The sequence below is a fragment of the Mauremys mutica genome, chromosome 3 (genome assembly GCF_020497125.1).
Source record: "Mauremys mutica isolate MM-2020 ecotype Southern chromosome 3, ASM2049712v1, whole genome shotgun sequence".
Taxonomy (NCBI): Eukaryota; Metazoa; Chordata; order Testudines; family Geoemydidae; genus Mauremys; species Mauremys mutica.
Genome location: NC_059074.1, coordinates 177,039,612 through 177,057,808, shown reverse-complemented (window position 1 = coordinate 177,057,808; position 18,197 = coordinate 177,039,612). Strand labels below are relative to the sequence as shown.

General features: G+C 50.2%; 1 protein-coding gene and 1 long non-coding RNA gene across 3 annotated transcripts in view; one reads left to right on the top strand and one right to left on the bottom strand.

The window, feature by feature from the left end:
- Positions 1-4,609: 4,609 nt before the first annotated feature.
- LOC123366539 lies at positions 4,610-17,412 on the bottom strand. The gene is made up of 5 exons (XR_006578123.1): positions 17,285-17,412; positions 7,691-7,790; positions 6,890-6,982; positions 5,669-5,804; positions 4,610-4,687 (listed from the first exon to the last, which is right to left on the bottom strand). It is a non-coding gene; the product is annotated as an uncharacterized LOC123366539 (long non-coding RNA).
- Positions 16,611-18,197, top strand: part of CALM2 (calmodulin 2) — a 21,488-nt gene continuing 19,901 nt past the window's right edge. The window contains exon 1 of one of the 2 annotated variants that reach the window (XM_045010120.1): positions 16,611-16,753. In XM_045010120.1, coding sequence (XP_044866055.1) covers positions 16,751-16,753 — 3 coding nt within the window. In that variant the 5' untranslated portion in view covers positions 16,611-16,750. Of the gene's footprint in view, positions 16,754-17,405; positions 17,504-18,197 lie in introns of those variants that run through there. The other variant, XM_045010121.1, reaches the window with a different exon arrangement.

Below are 18,197 nucleotides of genomic sequence, written 5' to 3'. Positions count from 1 at the left end.
TCTGGGAAATAATCTATGAGAATTTAAATCCTGCCTCCAGCAATATCTAAATTACTGTTTTTCCAGGCACAAATCAATGGATGGGATAGGACTTCATTCAGGTTCAATCAACGTTGCCACTTAGCCCTGGTCTACACTACGAGTTTAGGTCAAATTTAGCAGCCTTAGATCGATTTAACCCTGCACCCGTCCACACGACAATGCCATTTTTGTTGACTTAAAGGGCGGTTAAAATCTATTTCTGTTCTCCTCCCCGACGAGGGGATTAGTGCTGAAATCAACATTGCTGGGTCAAATTTGGGGTAGTGTGGACACAATTCGACAGTATTGGCTTCCAGGAGCTATCCCAGAGTGCTCCATTGTGACCGCTCTGGACAGCACTTTCAACTCAGACGTACTGGCCAGGTAAACAGGAAAAGCCCCGGGAACTTCTGAATTTCATTTCCTGTTTGGTCAGCGTGGCAAGCTGATCAGCACAGGTGACCATGCAGATCTCATCAGCAGAGGTGACCATGGAGTGCCAGAATCGCAAAAGAGCTCCTGCATGGACCGGGAGGTACTGGATCTGATCGCTGTATGGGGAGACGAATCCGTGCTATCCGAACTCCATTCCAAAGGATGAAATGCCAAAATATTTGAAAAAATCTCCAAGGGCATGAAGGACAGAGGCTATAACAGGGACCCGAAGCAGTGCCGTGTGAAACTTAAGGAGCTGAGGCAAGCCTATCAAAAAACCAGAGAGGCAAACGGCCACTCCGGGTCAGACCGCCAGACATGCCACTTCTATAATGAGCTGCATGCAATTCTAGGAGGTGCCCCCACCACTACCTCACCCCTGTTCGTAGACTCCTGCAAGGGGGGAGTCTCACACAACAGGGATGAGGATTTTGGGGACGAGGATGATGATGAAGAGGAGGAGATTGAAGATAGTGCACAGCAAGCAAGCGGAGAAACCGTTCCCCCAACAGCCAGGAACTGTTTATCACCCTGAAGCCAATACCCTCCCAATCCTCCCAAGGCGGGTTCCCGGACCTTGAATGCGGAGAAGGGACCTCTGGATATTTATAGCAAATGATGAGAGGACCTGTGAGGTGGATTCATGAGAGCAGGAGAGCAGTGTTGCAGTGGAATCGGGCGCCCATGACAGCCAACATGGAGAAATTCGCTATCGATCGAAACAGGACAGCAGAGTGGCAGTGGAAGTGGTGGTTGGAATGCCAGTTTTTCCAACTTATTGCTCCGTCTGCAGCCAGAGTAGGAGAGGAGAGTGGCAGCAGAAGTGGTCATTCGATGATGACAGTTAGCAGTCCTACTGCACCGTCTGCTGAAAGCAATATGGCGCCCGCACGGAAAAAAGGCGCAAAACGATTGTCTGCCATTGCTTTCATGGAGGGAGGGGCGACTGATGACATGTACCCAAAACCACCTGCAACAATGTTTTTGCCCCATCAGGCAATGCGAGCTCATCCCAGAATTCCAATGGGTGTCAGAGACCGCAGGAACTGTGGGATAGCTATCCACAGTGCAACACTCCAGAAGTCAACGCTAGCCATGGTACTGCGGACGTACTCTGCCGACATAATGCACTTAGTGGGGACACGCACAATTGACTGTATAAAATCGCTTTCTCAAAAATCGACTTCTATAAATTCGACCTAATTTCATAGTGTAGACGACTGACAGCTCTCCATGTTAGCTGACCACAGGGGTCACTGCTGAGCAACAATTTCAGAAAAGAGAGACAAGGTGAAGTTGGTAACATCTTTTATTGGACCAACTTCTGTTGGTGAGAGAGGGTATGTCTACACTGCCCACATTACAGCGCGGTCACAGCAGCACTGTGACGTGGGCAGTGCAGTCACGCTTTATCACCTGGGGAGAACTCTCCCAGCGATAAAAAAAACCGAATGAGCAGTAGTAGCTTTATCGCCGGGAGCGCGGCTCCTGGGGATAAAGTGCTGTCTATACTGGTGCTTTTCAGAGCTAAAACTTTTGTCGATCAGGGGTATGCTTTTTCACACCTCTGAACACTCAAGTTTTTGCACTGAAAGTGGCAATGTAGACACAGCCGACATGATTTTGAGCTACACAGAGCTCTTCTTCAAGTCTGGGAAATGTAGTCAGTGTCACAGCTAAATACAAGGTAGAACAGATTGTTTAGCATAAGGAGTTAATACATATTTCAAGGGACCATTCGTAGCTAGTAACACCTCTCCAATCATAGGGGGGGAAGGGGAGAGAAAAAAATCTGCAGAGGGGGTGAAGATTGTTAATGGGTTATAGATTGTCATAATAAGCCATAAATCCAGTATCAGAGGGGTAGCCGTGTTAGTCTGGATCTGTAAAAGCAGCAAAGAGTCCTGTGGCACCTTATAGACTAACAGACGTATTGGAGCATGAGCTTTCGTGGGTGAAAGCTTCGTGGATTCTCTGTGCACTGCTGTATTGCTCTCCCAGCAGATGTCAGGGTGACTGAAGTCCCCCATGAGAACCAGGGCCTGTGATCTGGAAACTTCTGTTAGTTGTCCGAAGTGGGTATTCACCCACGAAAGCTCATACTCCAATACGTCTGTTAGTCTATAAGGTGCCACAGGACTCTTTGCTGCTTTTACATAAATCCAGTGTCTCTATTCAGTCCATGATTTTTAGTGTCTAGCAAAGTTATGAATTTAAGCTCCCAGGCTCATCTTTTGTGCAGGTTGCCTTTGAGAACGAGGACTGAGAAATCAAATATAGAGTGATCCCTTCGTGAAAAGTGTTCACCCACAGGTGATCTGATGTTTTTGTCCTTTATCGTTTTTCTGTGTGAGTTCATTCGAGAGCGCAGTGATTGTCTCATTTCACCCACATAGTTGTTATTGGAATATTTAGTGCGCTGGATGAGGTACATCATATGACATGTATAGGACCCATAGATCTTGAAAGGTTTGTTTTATACTCCTCCCTAGTCATCTGTCCAAATTTCCACTCTTGTAAGCTTCCTTTTTGTGTTTAAGCTCGCCAAAGATTTCTCTGTTAAGCCAAGCTGACCACCTGCCATATTTGCTATTCTTTCTGCACATCGGGATGGTTTGTTCCTGCAACCTCAATAAGGATTCTTTAAAATACAGCCAGCTCTCCTGGACTCCTTTCCCCCTCATATTAGTCTCCCAGGGAATCCTGCCCATCGCTTCCCTGAGGGAATCAAAGTCTGCTTCTCTGAAACCCAAGATCCATATTCTGCTGCTCTGCTTTCTTCCTTTTCTCAGGATCCTGAACTCGACCATCTCATAGTCACTGCTGCCCAGGTCTCCACCCACTTCTACTTCCCCTACCAATTCTTCTCTGTTTGTGAGCAGCAGGTCAAGAGAAACACAGCCCCTAGTTGGTTCCTCCAGCACTTGCACCAGGAAGTTGTCCCCAACACTCTCCAAACACTTCCTGGATTCTCTGTGCACTGCTGTATTGCTCTCCCAGCAGATGTCAGGGTGATTGAAGTCCCCCATGAGAACCAGGGCCTGTGATCTGGAAACTTCTGTTAGTTGTCCGAAGATATCCCATCATTTTGTATGCATCATTGAGATTATGTTTTCTAATGGGCACTACTTTGCATTTATCAACACTGAATTTCATCTGTCATTTTGTTGCCCAGTCACCCAATTTTGCGCTGGCTAGGGTCAAACTCTCAGCCTCGGCCAGAACTGCGGTGGAGCTCTCAGCCCTGGCTGGAACTCTGAGCCCAGAGCCCCTCCACCGTTCTGACCCTTCCACTCGAGGCCCTGTCCGTGGACCCAGCCCATTCTGCCCCTCCCCCATGACACTGCCCCCACTCCGCCTCTTCCCCTGAGGCCCCACCCCCACTTGCTCCTCTTCCCCCCCACCATGCCCCCTGCTGCAGCTCCAAGATGGAAAAGCTCTGTGCCCCCACCATGGCCCCTGGACCGTAATAGGGAGCAAGAGCTCCTCCAGCCCCAGGACCATGGCGGGGGGAGATTTTTCCAGGGGCCCCAAATCCACCACTTAGCCTTCACCAGTCTCCATTCCATGCCGCCCATGATTTCACCGATCTTTTTTTAGTGGTTTGGGGGGAATTTTGCTTGGTCACACACTACTACTTTTTATAGTTAATCAAAAGAAATTAGCTACATTACTCTCTCTCTCATATAATGATTCAACTACTAAGGTCTTGAGCCTACAAACACTTATGAACATGCTTATCTTTAAGTACATGAGCAGTCCAATTGACTTTATTGGAACAGGTCACATGAGTAAAATTAAGCATGTGCTTACAGAATTGGGACCCCCACACAGCCCTTTTCTTAGTTCTGGCTTTCTCAGTTCAGAATGTTCTAGAACAGGACTTTTTCAATACTTAAAAAACCCCCACTTATAGTATATGTCTTTAGAGCATAAGAATAGAAAAAAAAGATGAGGAGGTTTAAATTTCTCAGTGGAGCAGGCAACAGTTTAGGAGAAAAAGGCACACAGGCAATATATATAGTCGGTACAGGTTCTTTCTGTAGTAACTACACTGCACCCCACGCAATCATTAAAAAATTTAATCTTTTGCACCATCATGCTCAAGCATCAATGCGTCACATTGCACCAATTTTAATCAAACCTATTTCCCCCCGCCCCCAGTAAATTGGTCCTGTACTCCTCTGTCTGTCATGTGAACTGTACAAAATATTTTGTGAGATTTTAATCCCTGCAACAGAAGTAAAGGAAAACATTACATATACTGTATTTTTATTATTGAGGCATTTGTCACTATGCCGTAGTTCAGGTTGCAACAATAACTCTGTCCTAAGCCTTATTTTGCCTCAACCTATAACCTTTGGTAGGAATGAACTATTATTCTGATCTTTTTTGATTTACATTAGGAGAAAAGAAATAGCTATATTTTCCAAATGCTAGAATAAAGAGGTTGCACATGCAAGGCAACCAAAACCAATGCTCCTCACAAATTTGAAGAAAAGCTTTTCTTTTTTTTTTTTGGCCCTCTCTCGCCTCCAAAAAGGAAAATAGTCAAATTCTTCATCAATCATTATTTGCCTAGATCTCCAAACTAGGTAAAAGGTAGTTTTACTGTTGGACAATAAGAGTATGTCTATACTGCAAACCTAAGTTGACCTATATTAGGTTGACTTACAGTCACTGCAGTAATTGCTCTAGTGGTGCATGTCCACACTATCCTGCCTGAGTTGGTGGTTCGCATCCTCACTAAGAGTGCTTTCACCAACCTAAGAGGGACAGTGTAAGAGCTGAGAGCCCCATGTCTCAGACCCACTGGCAGCTAGCTCCCTGCCAGGAGCCTGGCTGCCCCACGGGCTCCCTCTGCTCCCCATTCCCCACCAGGAGTGGGGGGAAGCTGCCCGTGGCTTCTCAACCCCACTCATTCCCTGCAAGGAGTAGGGAGAAGCCACCCAGGGTTTCTCACCACTGGAGAGCGGGGGCCAGCTGCCATAGCTTCTCACCTCCCTGCAGGGAGCCAGGTAGCTCACCCAACTGTGAAATTGACAAAGCTGCCTGGCTCCCAGCTGAGAGCAGGGTCAAGCCCCTCAGGCTTCTCTCCCCAGGAGAGCGGGGGCTTTCTTGTCAATTTCACAGCTCACCCCAACTACACCAACATAAGCCTTATGCTGCTCGTGGAGGTGGAGTTAGTATGTCAGTGTAGTAGGGCACTTACATTGGTGGTAGGAAGGCTGTAGTATAGACACTGACATAATTAGGTTGACATAAGCCAAGTATGCTCATCAACCACAGTAGTGCCGTTGTTGCAGGTTGGCTTCAAGCTGTTTAGAGCAGGAAATGCTGAACAAAACCTAAATTAAAAGCAGAATGGACCATCACTAAGGGCTGGTCTACACTACACAGTTAGGCTGGCTGATGCAGCTGATTAGGTGGCTAGAACAATGGCGTTGGCCATATCCATAAGGTGGGCATTGCGGCTGCAGTCCTCTGGCCAGGCCACGGTGGTCCAGCAGTCCATCCAGGACCTCCCCTTCGAAGGCACAGCCCTATTTCCAGATCAAACTGACAGTGGGCTGCATAGACTAAAAGATTCTAGGGCCACTCTGTGCTCCCTGGGCCTTTATGACCCTGCAGCCTCAAGGAAGTGCTTCAGGCCTCAAGACAACAGCCTCAAAGATATGGGGACCAATCCAGGGCCAAGTCCTATAGAAGGAAGGGCAGGGACTTGAAGTGCCTCCAGGGTCAATATCCAGTCGCTTTGACTCAGTCGGGCTCTAGCCATCACCCCCTGGGAAATAAGCAGGCATTTTGAAGGTGTGCTTGAGGGCGACTTCCCAGTCTTCAGCCAGGATCCAACCTCCCTTTTATTTTCAGACTGTCTGTTGCCCTACCTCCCTGCCTGGGCCACTATAACATCAGACCAGTGGGTGCTCAGCACCATAGCAGTGAGATATACCCTCCAATTAATTTCTATCCCTCCTTCCCAGCCCCGTCCCTCTTCAGGGACCCTTCTCACGAGCAACGGCTCACTCAGGAAGTACAAGACCTTCTACAGGTAGGGGCCATGGAGGAAGTTCCCAAAGAACTGAGGGGGAAAGGTTTTTACTCCTGTTACTTCCTCATACCGAAGGCCAAAGGGGGTCTATGACCCATCCTCGACCTGCAAGGCCTCAAATATCTCAAGAAGTTGAAGTTCCGCATGGTCTCTCTGGCCTGCATTATCCCCTACCTGGATCCTGGAGACTGGTATACTGCCCTCAACTTAAAGGATGCATATTTCCACATTTCTATCTGGACACAGAAGATTCCTGAGGTTTGTGGTTGGAAGGACTCACTACCAGTTTGCAGTACTTCCTTTTTTGGCCTAACAACAGCAACAAGAGCGTTTACAAAACATATGGCAGCTTAGCTCAGGCATCAGGGTATTCAGATCTACCTGTACCTCGACGATTGGCTCATCAAGGGTCACTCGAAGGCACAAGTTCAACATAGCATCGCGGTAGTGCAAGCCACCTGCCATGCACTGGGTCTGTTGATAAATGAACAAAAATCAATACTGATCCTGGTACAGAGGATAGAGTTTATCAGAGCAATCCTCGACTCTACCCGAGTCAGAGTTTTCCTGACATATTCCGGGCAACGTCAGATCTGATTGCCCGAGTCTCCGCTCACCACAGCCCAAGTATGTCTCAGACTGCTAGAGTACATGGCACGTGCACTTATGTAGTTCAGCATGCAAGACTGCATCTCAGACCACATCAGTTTACTTCCCAGCCAGGCATCACTTGGACAAGACCCATAACAATCCTACTGCAAATTCTTACCTCCCTAGCATGGTGGTTGAACCTGCACTATATAACAAAAGGGGTTCAGTTTGAGCTCCATGACCTATGGTGTTCTTGGTGTTGGATGCCTCAGACTTGGGATGCAGAGATCACATTGGTACCTCAGGACCCAGGGCCTGTGGTCCCAAGAGGAGCTGTTGTTACATATAAACATCAGAGAACTCAGGGCCATCCACCTGGCATGTGAAGTGTTCCTTCCCCAGTTATCTGGAAAAGTGGGACAGATATTGATGGACAACACAGCATCAATGTTTTATGTCAACAAACAGGGGGGAGCATAGTCGCCAGCCCTCTGTCAAGAAGTCCTTCACCTGTGGGACTTCTTTACCCAGCATGCCCTCCATCTGGAAGCCGCACACATTCTAGCAGTCTGAAATACTTTAGTAGATCACCTCAGCAAGTCTTTCTTCTCTTGCCACAAGTGGTCCCGCCATCCAGAGGTTGCTCAGATCATCTTCCAGAAGTGGGGGACACCCCAGGTGGACCTGTTCACTACCAAACAAAACAGAAAGTGTCACCGGTTTTGTTCTCTACACGGCCTCAACAAAGGCTCGCTTTCAGATGCCTGTCTCCTGTAATGGGGAAGCTACCTCATGTATGCCTTTCCACCAATCCCCTTCATTCATAAGACACTCCTGAAGTTCAAGAGGGAACATGCACAAGTCATTGTGATAGCTCCACCATGGCCCCCTTGCCAGCATCAGTTCGGCATGCTCATGGACTTAGTGGTGACAACCCCACAGACGTGCCCAAACCGCCCAGACCTGCTCTTGCAGGACCACAGATAGCTGTTGCACCTGAACCTCACCTCCCTGCACCTGACAGCATGGATGCTACATGGCTAAGCCTTGAGGAGCAGGCCTGCACCACACATAGAATCATAGAAGATTAGGGTTGGAAGAGACTTCAGGAGATCATTAATCCAACCCCCTGCTCAAAGCAGGACCAACCCTGCAGGGGGGAGGGATAGCTTGGTGAGCATTGGCCTGCTAAACCTAAGGTTGTGAGTTCAATCCTTGAGGGGGCCATTTAGGGATCTGGGGCAAAAATCTGTTTGGGGATTGGTTCTGCTTTGAGCAGGGGGTAGATGACCTTCTGAGGTCCCTTCCAACCCTGACATTCTATGAACCCCAACTAAGTCATCCCAACCAGGATGACTCAAGCCAGACCTTAAAAACATTTAAGGATGGAGGTTCCCCCACTGCCCTAAGTAACCCATTCCACTACTTCACCACCCTCCTAGTGAAATAGTTTTCCTAATATCCAATTGTAGCAGTGTGACGACTCACCAGCACAGGACCTCCTGCTGGTCATCCTGGGAATTAGCTCTTCAGCCCAAGGAACACCCTCTGATGGCCAATGTCCCTTCTGGATCCCAATGCCCCTTTATCTTGGGGATACTGCCCCCTGGCAGTGTCCCCACACTTTGGGACTCCCCTCCCCAGGGAACCCCCTATCCTCACCTCACCTCAGTGGCTACTGCCAGTCACCATCTAGTCCCCACTCACTGGGGCAGACTGCAGTCTGTAAACCACTCATCACTGACAAGGGGGGTTTCAACCTGCTGCCTTTGCCTGCCCTGGGCTGCACCTCTGCAACCCCAGTACCCTTTCTGGCCTTTAGCAAGGCCTGCAGCCTGGGGGTTTTCTAGGCTGGAGCGCCCTAGCTCCTCTGGCCTTCCCCCAGCCCTGCTCCACTATAGGTACCCTGCTCAGCTCCCTGGGAACCAGGCCCATCTCTCTCCACAGCTAGAGAGAGACTCTGCCTGAGCTCTTGGCCCACAACCTTTTATAAGGCCAGCTGGGGCCTGATTGGGGCGTGGCCCCAGCTGAGACTGTTTCCCCAATCAGCCCAGCCTTTGGCTCACAGCCGCAGCCCTCTTCCAGGGCTGGTTTAACCCCTTCAGGACCGGAGCGGGGTGACTACCCTGCTACACCAACCTAGACCTCCCGCACTGCAACTTGAGACCATTGCTCCTTGTTCTGTCATCTGCCACCACTGAGAACAGCCAAGCTCCATCTTCCTTGGAACCCCTTTCAAGTAGGCTGCTATCAAATCCTCCCTCACTCTTCTCTTCTGCAGACTAAACAATCCTAGTTCCCTCAGCCTCTCCTCATAAGTAATTTGCCCCAGCCCCCTAATTATTTTCATTGCCCTCCACTGGACTCTCTCCAGTTTGTCCACATCCTTTCTGTAGTTGGGGGCCCAAAAGCGGACGCAACACTCCAGATGTGGCCTCACCAGTGCCGAATAGAGGGGAATAATCACTTCCCTCGATCTGCTGGCAATGCTCCTACTAATGCAGCCCAATATGCTGTTAGCCTTCTTGGCAACAAGGGCACACTGTTGACTCATATCCAGATTCTCGTCCACTAATCCCCAGGTCCTTTTCTGCAGAACTGCCACTTAGCCAGTCGGTCCTCAGTCTGTAGCAGTGCATGGGATTCTTCTGTCCTAAGTGCAGGACTCTGCAACTTGTCCTTGTTGAACCTCATGAGATTTCTTTTGTCCCAATCCTCCAATTTGTCTAGGTCACTCTGGACCCTATCGCTACCCTCCAGTGTATCTACCTCTCCCCCCAGCTTAGTGTCATCCGCAAACTTGCTGAGGATGCAATCCATCCCATCATCCAGATCATTAATGAAGATGTTGAACAAAACTGGCCCCAGGACAGACCCGGTTGCCAACTAGACATTGAGCTGTTGATCACTACCCGTTGAGATTGACGATCTAGCCAGCTTTCTATCCACCTTATAGTCCATTCATCCAATCCATATTTTTTTAACTTGCTGGCAAGAATACTGACAAGGAGACCGTATCAAAAGATTTGCTAAAGTCAAAGCTTTAAGGTGCCACCGGACTCCTTGTGGCTAAAGTCAAGGTATATCATGTCCACCGCTTTGCCCATATCCACAGAGTCAGTTATCTAATCATAGAAGACAATCAGGTTGGTCAGGCATGACTTGCTCTTGGTGAATCCATGTTGACTGTTCCTGATCACCTTCCTCTCCTCCAAGTGCTTCAAAATGGATTCCTTGAGGATCTGCTCCATGATTTTTCCAGGGACTGAGGTGAGGCTGATCGGTCTATAATTCCCCAGATTCTCCTTCTTCCCTTTTTTAAAGATGGGCACTATATTTGCCTTTTTCAAGTTGTCCACACAGGTTCAACAGGTTCTCTTGGAAAGTAGAAAACCCTCCACCGGGGCTACTTAACTGGCTAAGTGGAGGTGCTTTACCTGCTGGGCATCTGAACGGAATCTTTCCCCAGCTCAGTCATTTCTACAATCCATCCTGGAATACCTGCTTTACCTAAAGCGCCAAGGTCTGGCACTCTCCTCGATCAAGGTGAACATGCTAGTCATATCAGCCTTCTGTCTGCTCACATGCAATGGTGATTAGATTCCTTAAGGGCCTGGATAGACTCTTCCCGCAGATCCATGATCAACCTGCTTCTTTCTAGGCTCTCCCTTCAAGCCCCTGGCATCCTCCTCTCTCCTGCATCTGTCGTGGAAGGTCGCCTTCCTTGTAGCTATAACTTTGGTGAGACGGGTCTCCAAGATTAAGGCTCTAACCTTGGAACCCCCTTATACAGTTCTACAAGAACAAGGTCCAGCTGGAGCCCTCACCCAGCCTTCATGCCAAAGATGGTATCACAGTTCCATGTCAATCAGGATATCTTCCTGCCAGTGTTCCTTCCAAAGCCTCTCATTTCCAATGAGGAGCGGTGTCTGCATACCCTGGCATCAGATGTACCCTGGCTTTCTACCTAAAGTGAACCAAATCCTTCCGTAGGTCTACTCAACTTTTCATTGCAGTGGCTGACAAGATGAAGGGACTGCCAGTGTCATCCCAGAGAATTTCACTCTGGATCACATACCTGCTATGAGCAGGCAAATGCTACACCTCTGCCGATAGTGACAGTTCATTCAACAAGAGCACAGACGTCATCAGCAGCTTTCCTGGCACGTGTCCAGATCCAGGATATCTGCAGAGCAGCAATGTGGTCATCCGTCCATACTAGGGATGTAAATAGTGTTTTAATAGTTAACCATTTAAATTTATATAGTTTAACTGGTTAACCAATTAAAGGGATATGGGCTGGGGCTGCTCCGGCCAATCCGGAGTTAATGGTTAGGGTGGGTTAACTGTAAGACTAATGTTTACCGTTTAACCGTTTAATATTTTACATCCTTAGTCAATACGTTCACAACCCACTATGCCATCACTCAGCAGGCCTGAGATGATGCTGGCTTTGGCAGAGCAGTGTTACAATCAACACATCCATGAACTCCTGTCCACCTCCAGAGGCACTGCTTGTGAGTCACCTGACATGGAATGGACATAAGCAAGCACTCTCGTAACGGTTGTTTTTTGAGATGTGTTGCTCATGTCCATTCCATGACTCTGTCGGAGTTCTGGCAAGAAGGAACTGCAGGTGGGGAGCAGCGGCATAGGCTTAGCACCCACCGGCAGTCTCCCTATCAATGCCTCTCCCTCCCCCGCAGTGCATCCTGTCCGCCGGCAGGCCCTGCTGATCAGCTCCTCCCCGTCCCTCCCAGTGCCTGCCGCCTGCCACAGATCAGCTGTTTTGCAGTGTCTGGAGGCGCTTGGGGGGAGGAGCAAGGGTGGGAAGAGGCAGGGAAGGGGCAGATCGGGGGTGGAAAGGGGCGGGGTGGGGCATCGGGGGATGGGGTATAGTGGGGTTGGGGGCAGGTGCTCATGTCCATTCCAGTCTTAAATGTAAACACTAGTCCAAGTACCATGCTTAAAAATAGAATGAGTTTGACACCATCTTCCTCCCAGCCCTAGAGCAGGAGGTGAGCTATTGGGACAAACTGTGTCAGGAGCGGCGGAAGCTTCCTAATAGTGGGGGGGCCCCTGGCACCAGAACCATGCCCCCACCCCCCACACTGCCTCTTCCCCCCAAACCTGTCTCCATGCCACCCCTTCTCCCTGAGGCCCTGCCCCCACGCCACCCCTTCCACCCGAGGCCCTGTCCCTGCACCCCCTTCCCCAGAGGCCCGGCTCCCACAGAGCTCCCTTCCACCCGTCACTCATCCTTAGGGCTGATAAAAAGTGGAAGGGCATAGCCAGTGGTGAGCTGAAGCCGATTCGCACTGGTTCGCGCAAACCAGTTAAATTTTGAAGCAGTTTTAGAACCAGTTGTTAACCCGCTTCCCTACAAGGGGGCACTGTGGCTTTGATGGGCTCCGGCTGGGAAGTGATGTAATTCCTCCTCTGGCCACTGGGGGCGCTGTGGGAGCCATGTGGGCCACGCCTGGCCCTGAGCACGGGCCCTGTTGCTGCTGCTGCTCTCCCGACCTCTGGCCCTGGGGCTCCCGCTGCTGTCTGGTGGGTCCCCGGCTGCTCTGCTGGCTCTGGGCTGCGTCCCGCTGCTTGGGCTGCTCCAAGCCGCTCTCCCTGTGAGTACCTGCCACCCTGCCCACAGCCAGCCCGTCTCCAGCCAGCCCCACACTCTCTGCCTGCAGCCAGCCCCTGCCGCACCACCTGCCCTGTCTCCAGCCAAGTTACCCCTGCCTCACCCCCTTGCCCAAAGCCAGCCAGCCCCGCACTCCTCTGTTTCCAGCCAACCCCTGCCACACACCCCTGCGGCCCTGCCCAAAGCCAGCCAGCCCCACACCCCGTCTCGTTAGCCCTGCACCCTCCTGCCCTGCCTGCAGCCAGCCTCTGCCTCCAGTCAGCCCCTGCCCTGCCTCCAGCCAGCCCCACCCCCCCGTCTCCAGCCAACCTCGCACCCCCTTGCCTCCAGCCAACCCCGCACCCTGCCCTGCCCCACGCCCCTGTCTGCAGCCGGCCCCACATCCACTGGTACCCTGCAGTTCTCAGGGCAGTAACCCTGCACACCTGCTTCAATGAGGGGGGCAGGGAGCAGCTGGGACCCACACATGTGCACACCCTAGGGTGATCAGAGAGCAAGTGTGAAAAATCGGGACGGGGGTGGGGGGTAATATGAGCCTATATAAGAAAAAGACCCCCAAAATCGGGACTGTCCCTATAAAATCAGGATATCTGGTCACCCTAGCACACCCCCAGGGAGTGGCAGGGACCCATACATGTGAAACAGAGTTCATTTCTAGTTCAGGCCCATCTTTTTAAAAAAAGAACTTTAGGTAGGGTTAACATACATCCATATTCTCCCGGACATGTCAGGCTTTTTGTTCTTAAATCTCTGTCCGGGAGGAATTTTTGAATTTAAAATTTTAAAAATTCCTCCCGGGAAAATACGGACATATGGTAACCCTATTGGTACAAAAAATACATACTGTGGCACATCCCTTAAATCAGAACTTTTTATAGGGAACCGGTTGTTAAGATTTTGGCAGCTCATCACTGGGCATAGCCTTCCCTCTTCTAAAAGTGTTCTGGCATGCCCTCAGCACCCCTTTGGGGTTGTTGGCAGACAGACATGACTTACAGCATGAAACTACTCTGTTACATCGGGACCTAGCCAAAATGGGACTAAGTGGCTGTGTGAACTGAACAGAGACATAACATACAGGAAGCATTCGTTCTGAGAATTTGGCAGGCCTAGGGATTTATTCTAATTGTTCAGAGGGAAAAAGTCACAGGATTTTAGTTGATAGGTTGGTCATCCAAGACCCCTCTGAAGTAAATCCCATTTCCAGGGGGATAGCAGGGCTTATAAGCCAAGAGATCATAGAGAGTAGGTAAATTCTCTTTACACTGAAATAGTGAGTAGGCTAACAGACATGAAAAGCAATCACTTTGGGTTACACAATAGGGATAATAAAAGTAATAGTATTTGTATAATACTATACATTTATAAGCTATGTACAAAGTATATATATTAATTAAATTCTCACAATACTCAGGCTGAAACTATATAGATACACAATATCGTTCCCTTCTTTGAGGTTAAGAACAAAGTTTTTAAACTTAAGCAAGCAACTTCAAGTTTGGGTGTCTAGTTAGGCAACTAGCTACATATTTAAGAACTTGATTAAGTGGCTTGATTTTTCAGAGATGCAGAGCACCCACAATTCTTATTGGCTTCAGTGGAAGCTACAGATACTCAACCTGATTTTCAGGGGTTCCGTTTGCTGAAGTACGTGAATATGGGTTTACCTGCCTTTCTTTTAACACCCAAGTTTGAAAGCTTTGACTCAAGTGACTTGTCCAAAATTACAGAGAGAACCATTGTAAAAGCTGAGATTTGAATTTAGATTTACCAGGTTATCATTCCTAAGCACAAGGCCACAGGGTGCGTGAAAAAGAGAGAATGAGAGAGAGAGGATCTCATTCACAATACAGGGGAGAAGAGCTGGAGTCCATTATTTACACACATTATTTCTAGTGGTGAAATCTCTGATTTATAGAGTGGGATACATTTTTTCTGCACAACATTGAGGGGAGACTCCCTTTTAGTTATTCTGTGTGGGGGAGACTATTTAGAATACAGTGAATGGAGGATCTCTGGATTTTACGTTAATGGTACTCTCTGGGATGCTTTTTTCTGAATGACTTTGTAGGTGAAGTCTGTAGATTATAAGAGGGCCCCTTTTGGTCACAATGGGAAGAGGCTGTCCCTATTTCACAGTGCATATTAGAGAACTTCTTTGGAGTATTGTGTGTGGAAGAACCCCTCTGGCCTACACTGCGAACCACTCTCTGGTTCACACAGGGTTGTATCTATACTAGAATTTTTAAAAATCGTACTCTCTCACCAGCACTGGCAGTTGTGACAAGGATGGGAACATTAATATATACCATCCATCACATTTTTACTACTGTAGTGTCTAACTTTGTGTGTCCTCCTCCACACTCCCCCGCCCCAGCCAAATGATAGCACAGTCACTATAGCAGCCCAAGCCCTTGGAGTCATGTGATCACATCAGACTCTAACCTTTTCATTAGGAAAAAGGTTTCTTGCCTTTATGGTTGTGAAAAGCTTGAGTATGCTTGAATCAAGCATAATGAAAGAAAGAAAGAAAAGAAATAATTGGAGATATACCTATCGCCTAGAACTGGAAGGGACCTCGAAAGGTCATCTAGTCCAGCCCCCTGCCTTCACCATCAGGATCAAGTACTGATTTTTGCCCCACATCCCTAAGTGGCTCCCTCCAGGATTGAACTCACAACCCTAGGTTTAGCAAGCCAATGCTCAAACCAGAGCTGAGTCTAAAATGCTGCTTCTAACACCTAGACACTGTTTCTGTTCATCTTAAGGGGACAAGAAGGGGGTAACTGCAAGACTCAGGCTTTGGCTACACTTGCATTTCAAAGCGCTGCCGTGGCAGCGCTTTGAAGCGCTAAGTGTAGTCAAAGCGCCAGTGCTGGGAGAAAACTCTCCCAGCGCTGTCCGTACTTCACCTCCCTGTGGGGAATAACGGACAGCGCTGGGAGCACGGCTCCCAGCGCTGGGGCTTTGACTACACTGGCGCTTTGTAGCGCCGCAATTTGCAGCGCTGCAGAGGGTGTGTTTTCACACCCTGCTGCAGCGCTGCAAATTTGTAAGTGTAGCCAAGCCCTCACTCTCTAGAATTCCCACCACCAGCACAGCTGCAGTTATGACACTGCAGTGTAGACACTTTCTACAGACCTAAAGAGGTCTTCCCCTCACAGTAAATCCTCGCCCGGCTGTGTGATGTAGGTTGACCTAAGTACACTGCTCGGGGCATGGCCCGTTGCACAGTGAGGTATCTAGATCAACCTGAGTTCAATGCCTAGGCGAGGCCCGTGTGGGAGACCAGCGCTGTGGGCCTGGCACACCCCACCCAACCAGCTACAGCCTGACTCTCTGGGAAAGGAAGGCAGGGACTCCGCCTGCCATAGCAACTGCAGCGGGGAGGCGGGGAGCGAGCCGCAATGCAGTCACGGAAGGCCCAGACGGCCCTGCTCTGCCTGTGCCACGACCTCCCCAAAGCCCCGCTCCGCCGCCCGCCCTGGAACCACTGTAGGCTCTAAGCCCCGCCCCCAGGCGGTGCAGTAGGAGGGCGTCGCTTCTAGCCCAGACTGTGCATGTCCGAAGTGACGCATTGCAGGTACGAACCCGCCAATCAGCGCCCGCCTTCTCTAGTTCATTGACTCAGATACACTTTCCTAAATGTTCCTCCGCCAGGAAAAGTAGCGCCACGCTCGCTCTTGCTCCCGCCGTTCCTCCAAAAGGAACCCTCCCGTTTTCCCGTGTCCGACGCTTTCCTCCGCTGGGGCCTGGGGACAGTGCGGGTACACATTCGAGATGGGGGCAGGGTTTATAGATAGGAGAGTGGAGCGCCGGATCTCGTTTTCACTTCACCGACGGGGGTGTGGCGCGGAGTGCTCTTGGGGGGAGTGAGGAGGTTTATGAGGCACTGCTGGGCAGCGGGTTGGGCTCAGTGTGACTGTGAGGCGAGCCGCAGAGTGGCTAGTTAGGGAGTGGTTAGCGACAGCGTTTTGAGCTAGTACACCCCCACCGCCAGCCGAGCCACCATGGTGAGTGCGTGGGGATGGGGTGGGCTCCGTGTCCAGGTCCGCGGGGGAGAAGCGGGCTCGCCGGGCTGCGGCGTGTGGGGCGGGAGCAGAGCGAGGGGGCGGCGGGGCAGTGCTGGGGTCTCGGTGTGGGGGCGCGAGGCGACTCGCGCGCGCGGCCCGGCCTTCCCGCCCGGACCGGGTGGCGCCGGTGCGGATTCAAAATTCAAACTGTCAATTCAGTTGGCGGTGAGCGCCATGATGCTGGGGCGCGGGGGGGGGCACATAACGGTTTCTCGTGGAAAGAGGCCCCTGGGGGCAGCCGGCAGCGGTGGCACTAGCCGCATCTCGCTCGCTTGGAGCTCGTGTGGCCGAGCTTGCGGGGGGCCGGCCCCGAGCGCCGGCAGCGCACCGCGGAGCCCTGCGGCTCGCCCCGGCGCTGGGAGGGGCTGGCTCGCCGCGCCATCTGTCCCCAGGCTGGGGCAGGGCTCCGGGGCGGGCTCGCCTGGCGGCCCTCGCGCCGGGGGCCTCTTCAGCAGGAATTTTCTCTCTCACCGTAGCGAAGGGGATTCACTGCGTTTCGGTGACGGCTTCCAGCCAGGCGCGCGCCTCGGCGGCCGTGGGTTTACCGGTCTCCTAGCGCACGAGCCCAACCGGCTCCGTTCGTTTAGCGTGTCCCGGAGACGCTCAGGAGCGAGTGTGCTGAGTAGTCACAGTAGCTATTGTGGTGTGTCCAGGGAGAAGTACTTTGCCTAGTCAGAGAAAGCACTACTAGTAAGTGCCTATTACTGCTCGTCTCATTAAAGGAAAACTAGGTTACCCGTGCAAAGGAGTCCTTTTTATTATTTCAGTAGCTGTTTTCAGAGAGTATCAGTCTGGTTTTTAAGCCAACCCCTAAAATAGGGTGCTGGCTAAAATGTAACTAGTATCCCTTTTGGTGGGGGAAAATGCTAGTTTAACAAGACTCCAGATTCTGCCACTACTCCAAATGAGCTGGATAAATACCAGAACAAATACTGTATATCGGAAATAGGTTTTCAATATAGCAATGAAAGAATTTCAAGCTTACTTTGTCTTGCTACTGTCGATTTTTCCTACCAAACCAAAATTGGATTAGCTTGCAAGAGTCAAGCAAGTTCTTAATATAGAGATGGGTGTGACCAGGGGACATGGTGGCATCTTCAGTATGGCTGTGGTCAGTACCAACAGACCAAACTTGGTTAAGCTTGTGAATGAATATCACAAAAAATTTATGTACTAAACTACGCATAATGCTTTGCTTGCAAGTCAAGCTGTGACAACATATACATAATTACATACGAATCCAGCAAATGTTGCTGATTCTGTGCTTCCTAGCAGCATGACCATGTCAGCACTGGTTATAGTTAACAGGTGTTTCACCTAAATGCTAAGATCTGGAATACAATGGCATCTGTTTCTGTGGCTTGCTTAACTTTTTTCTGATTTG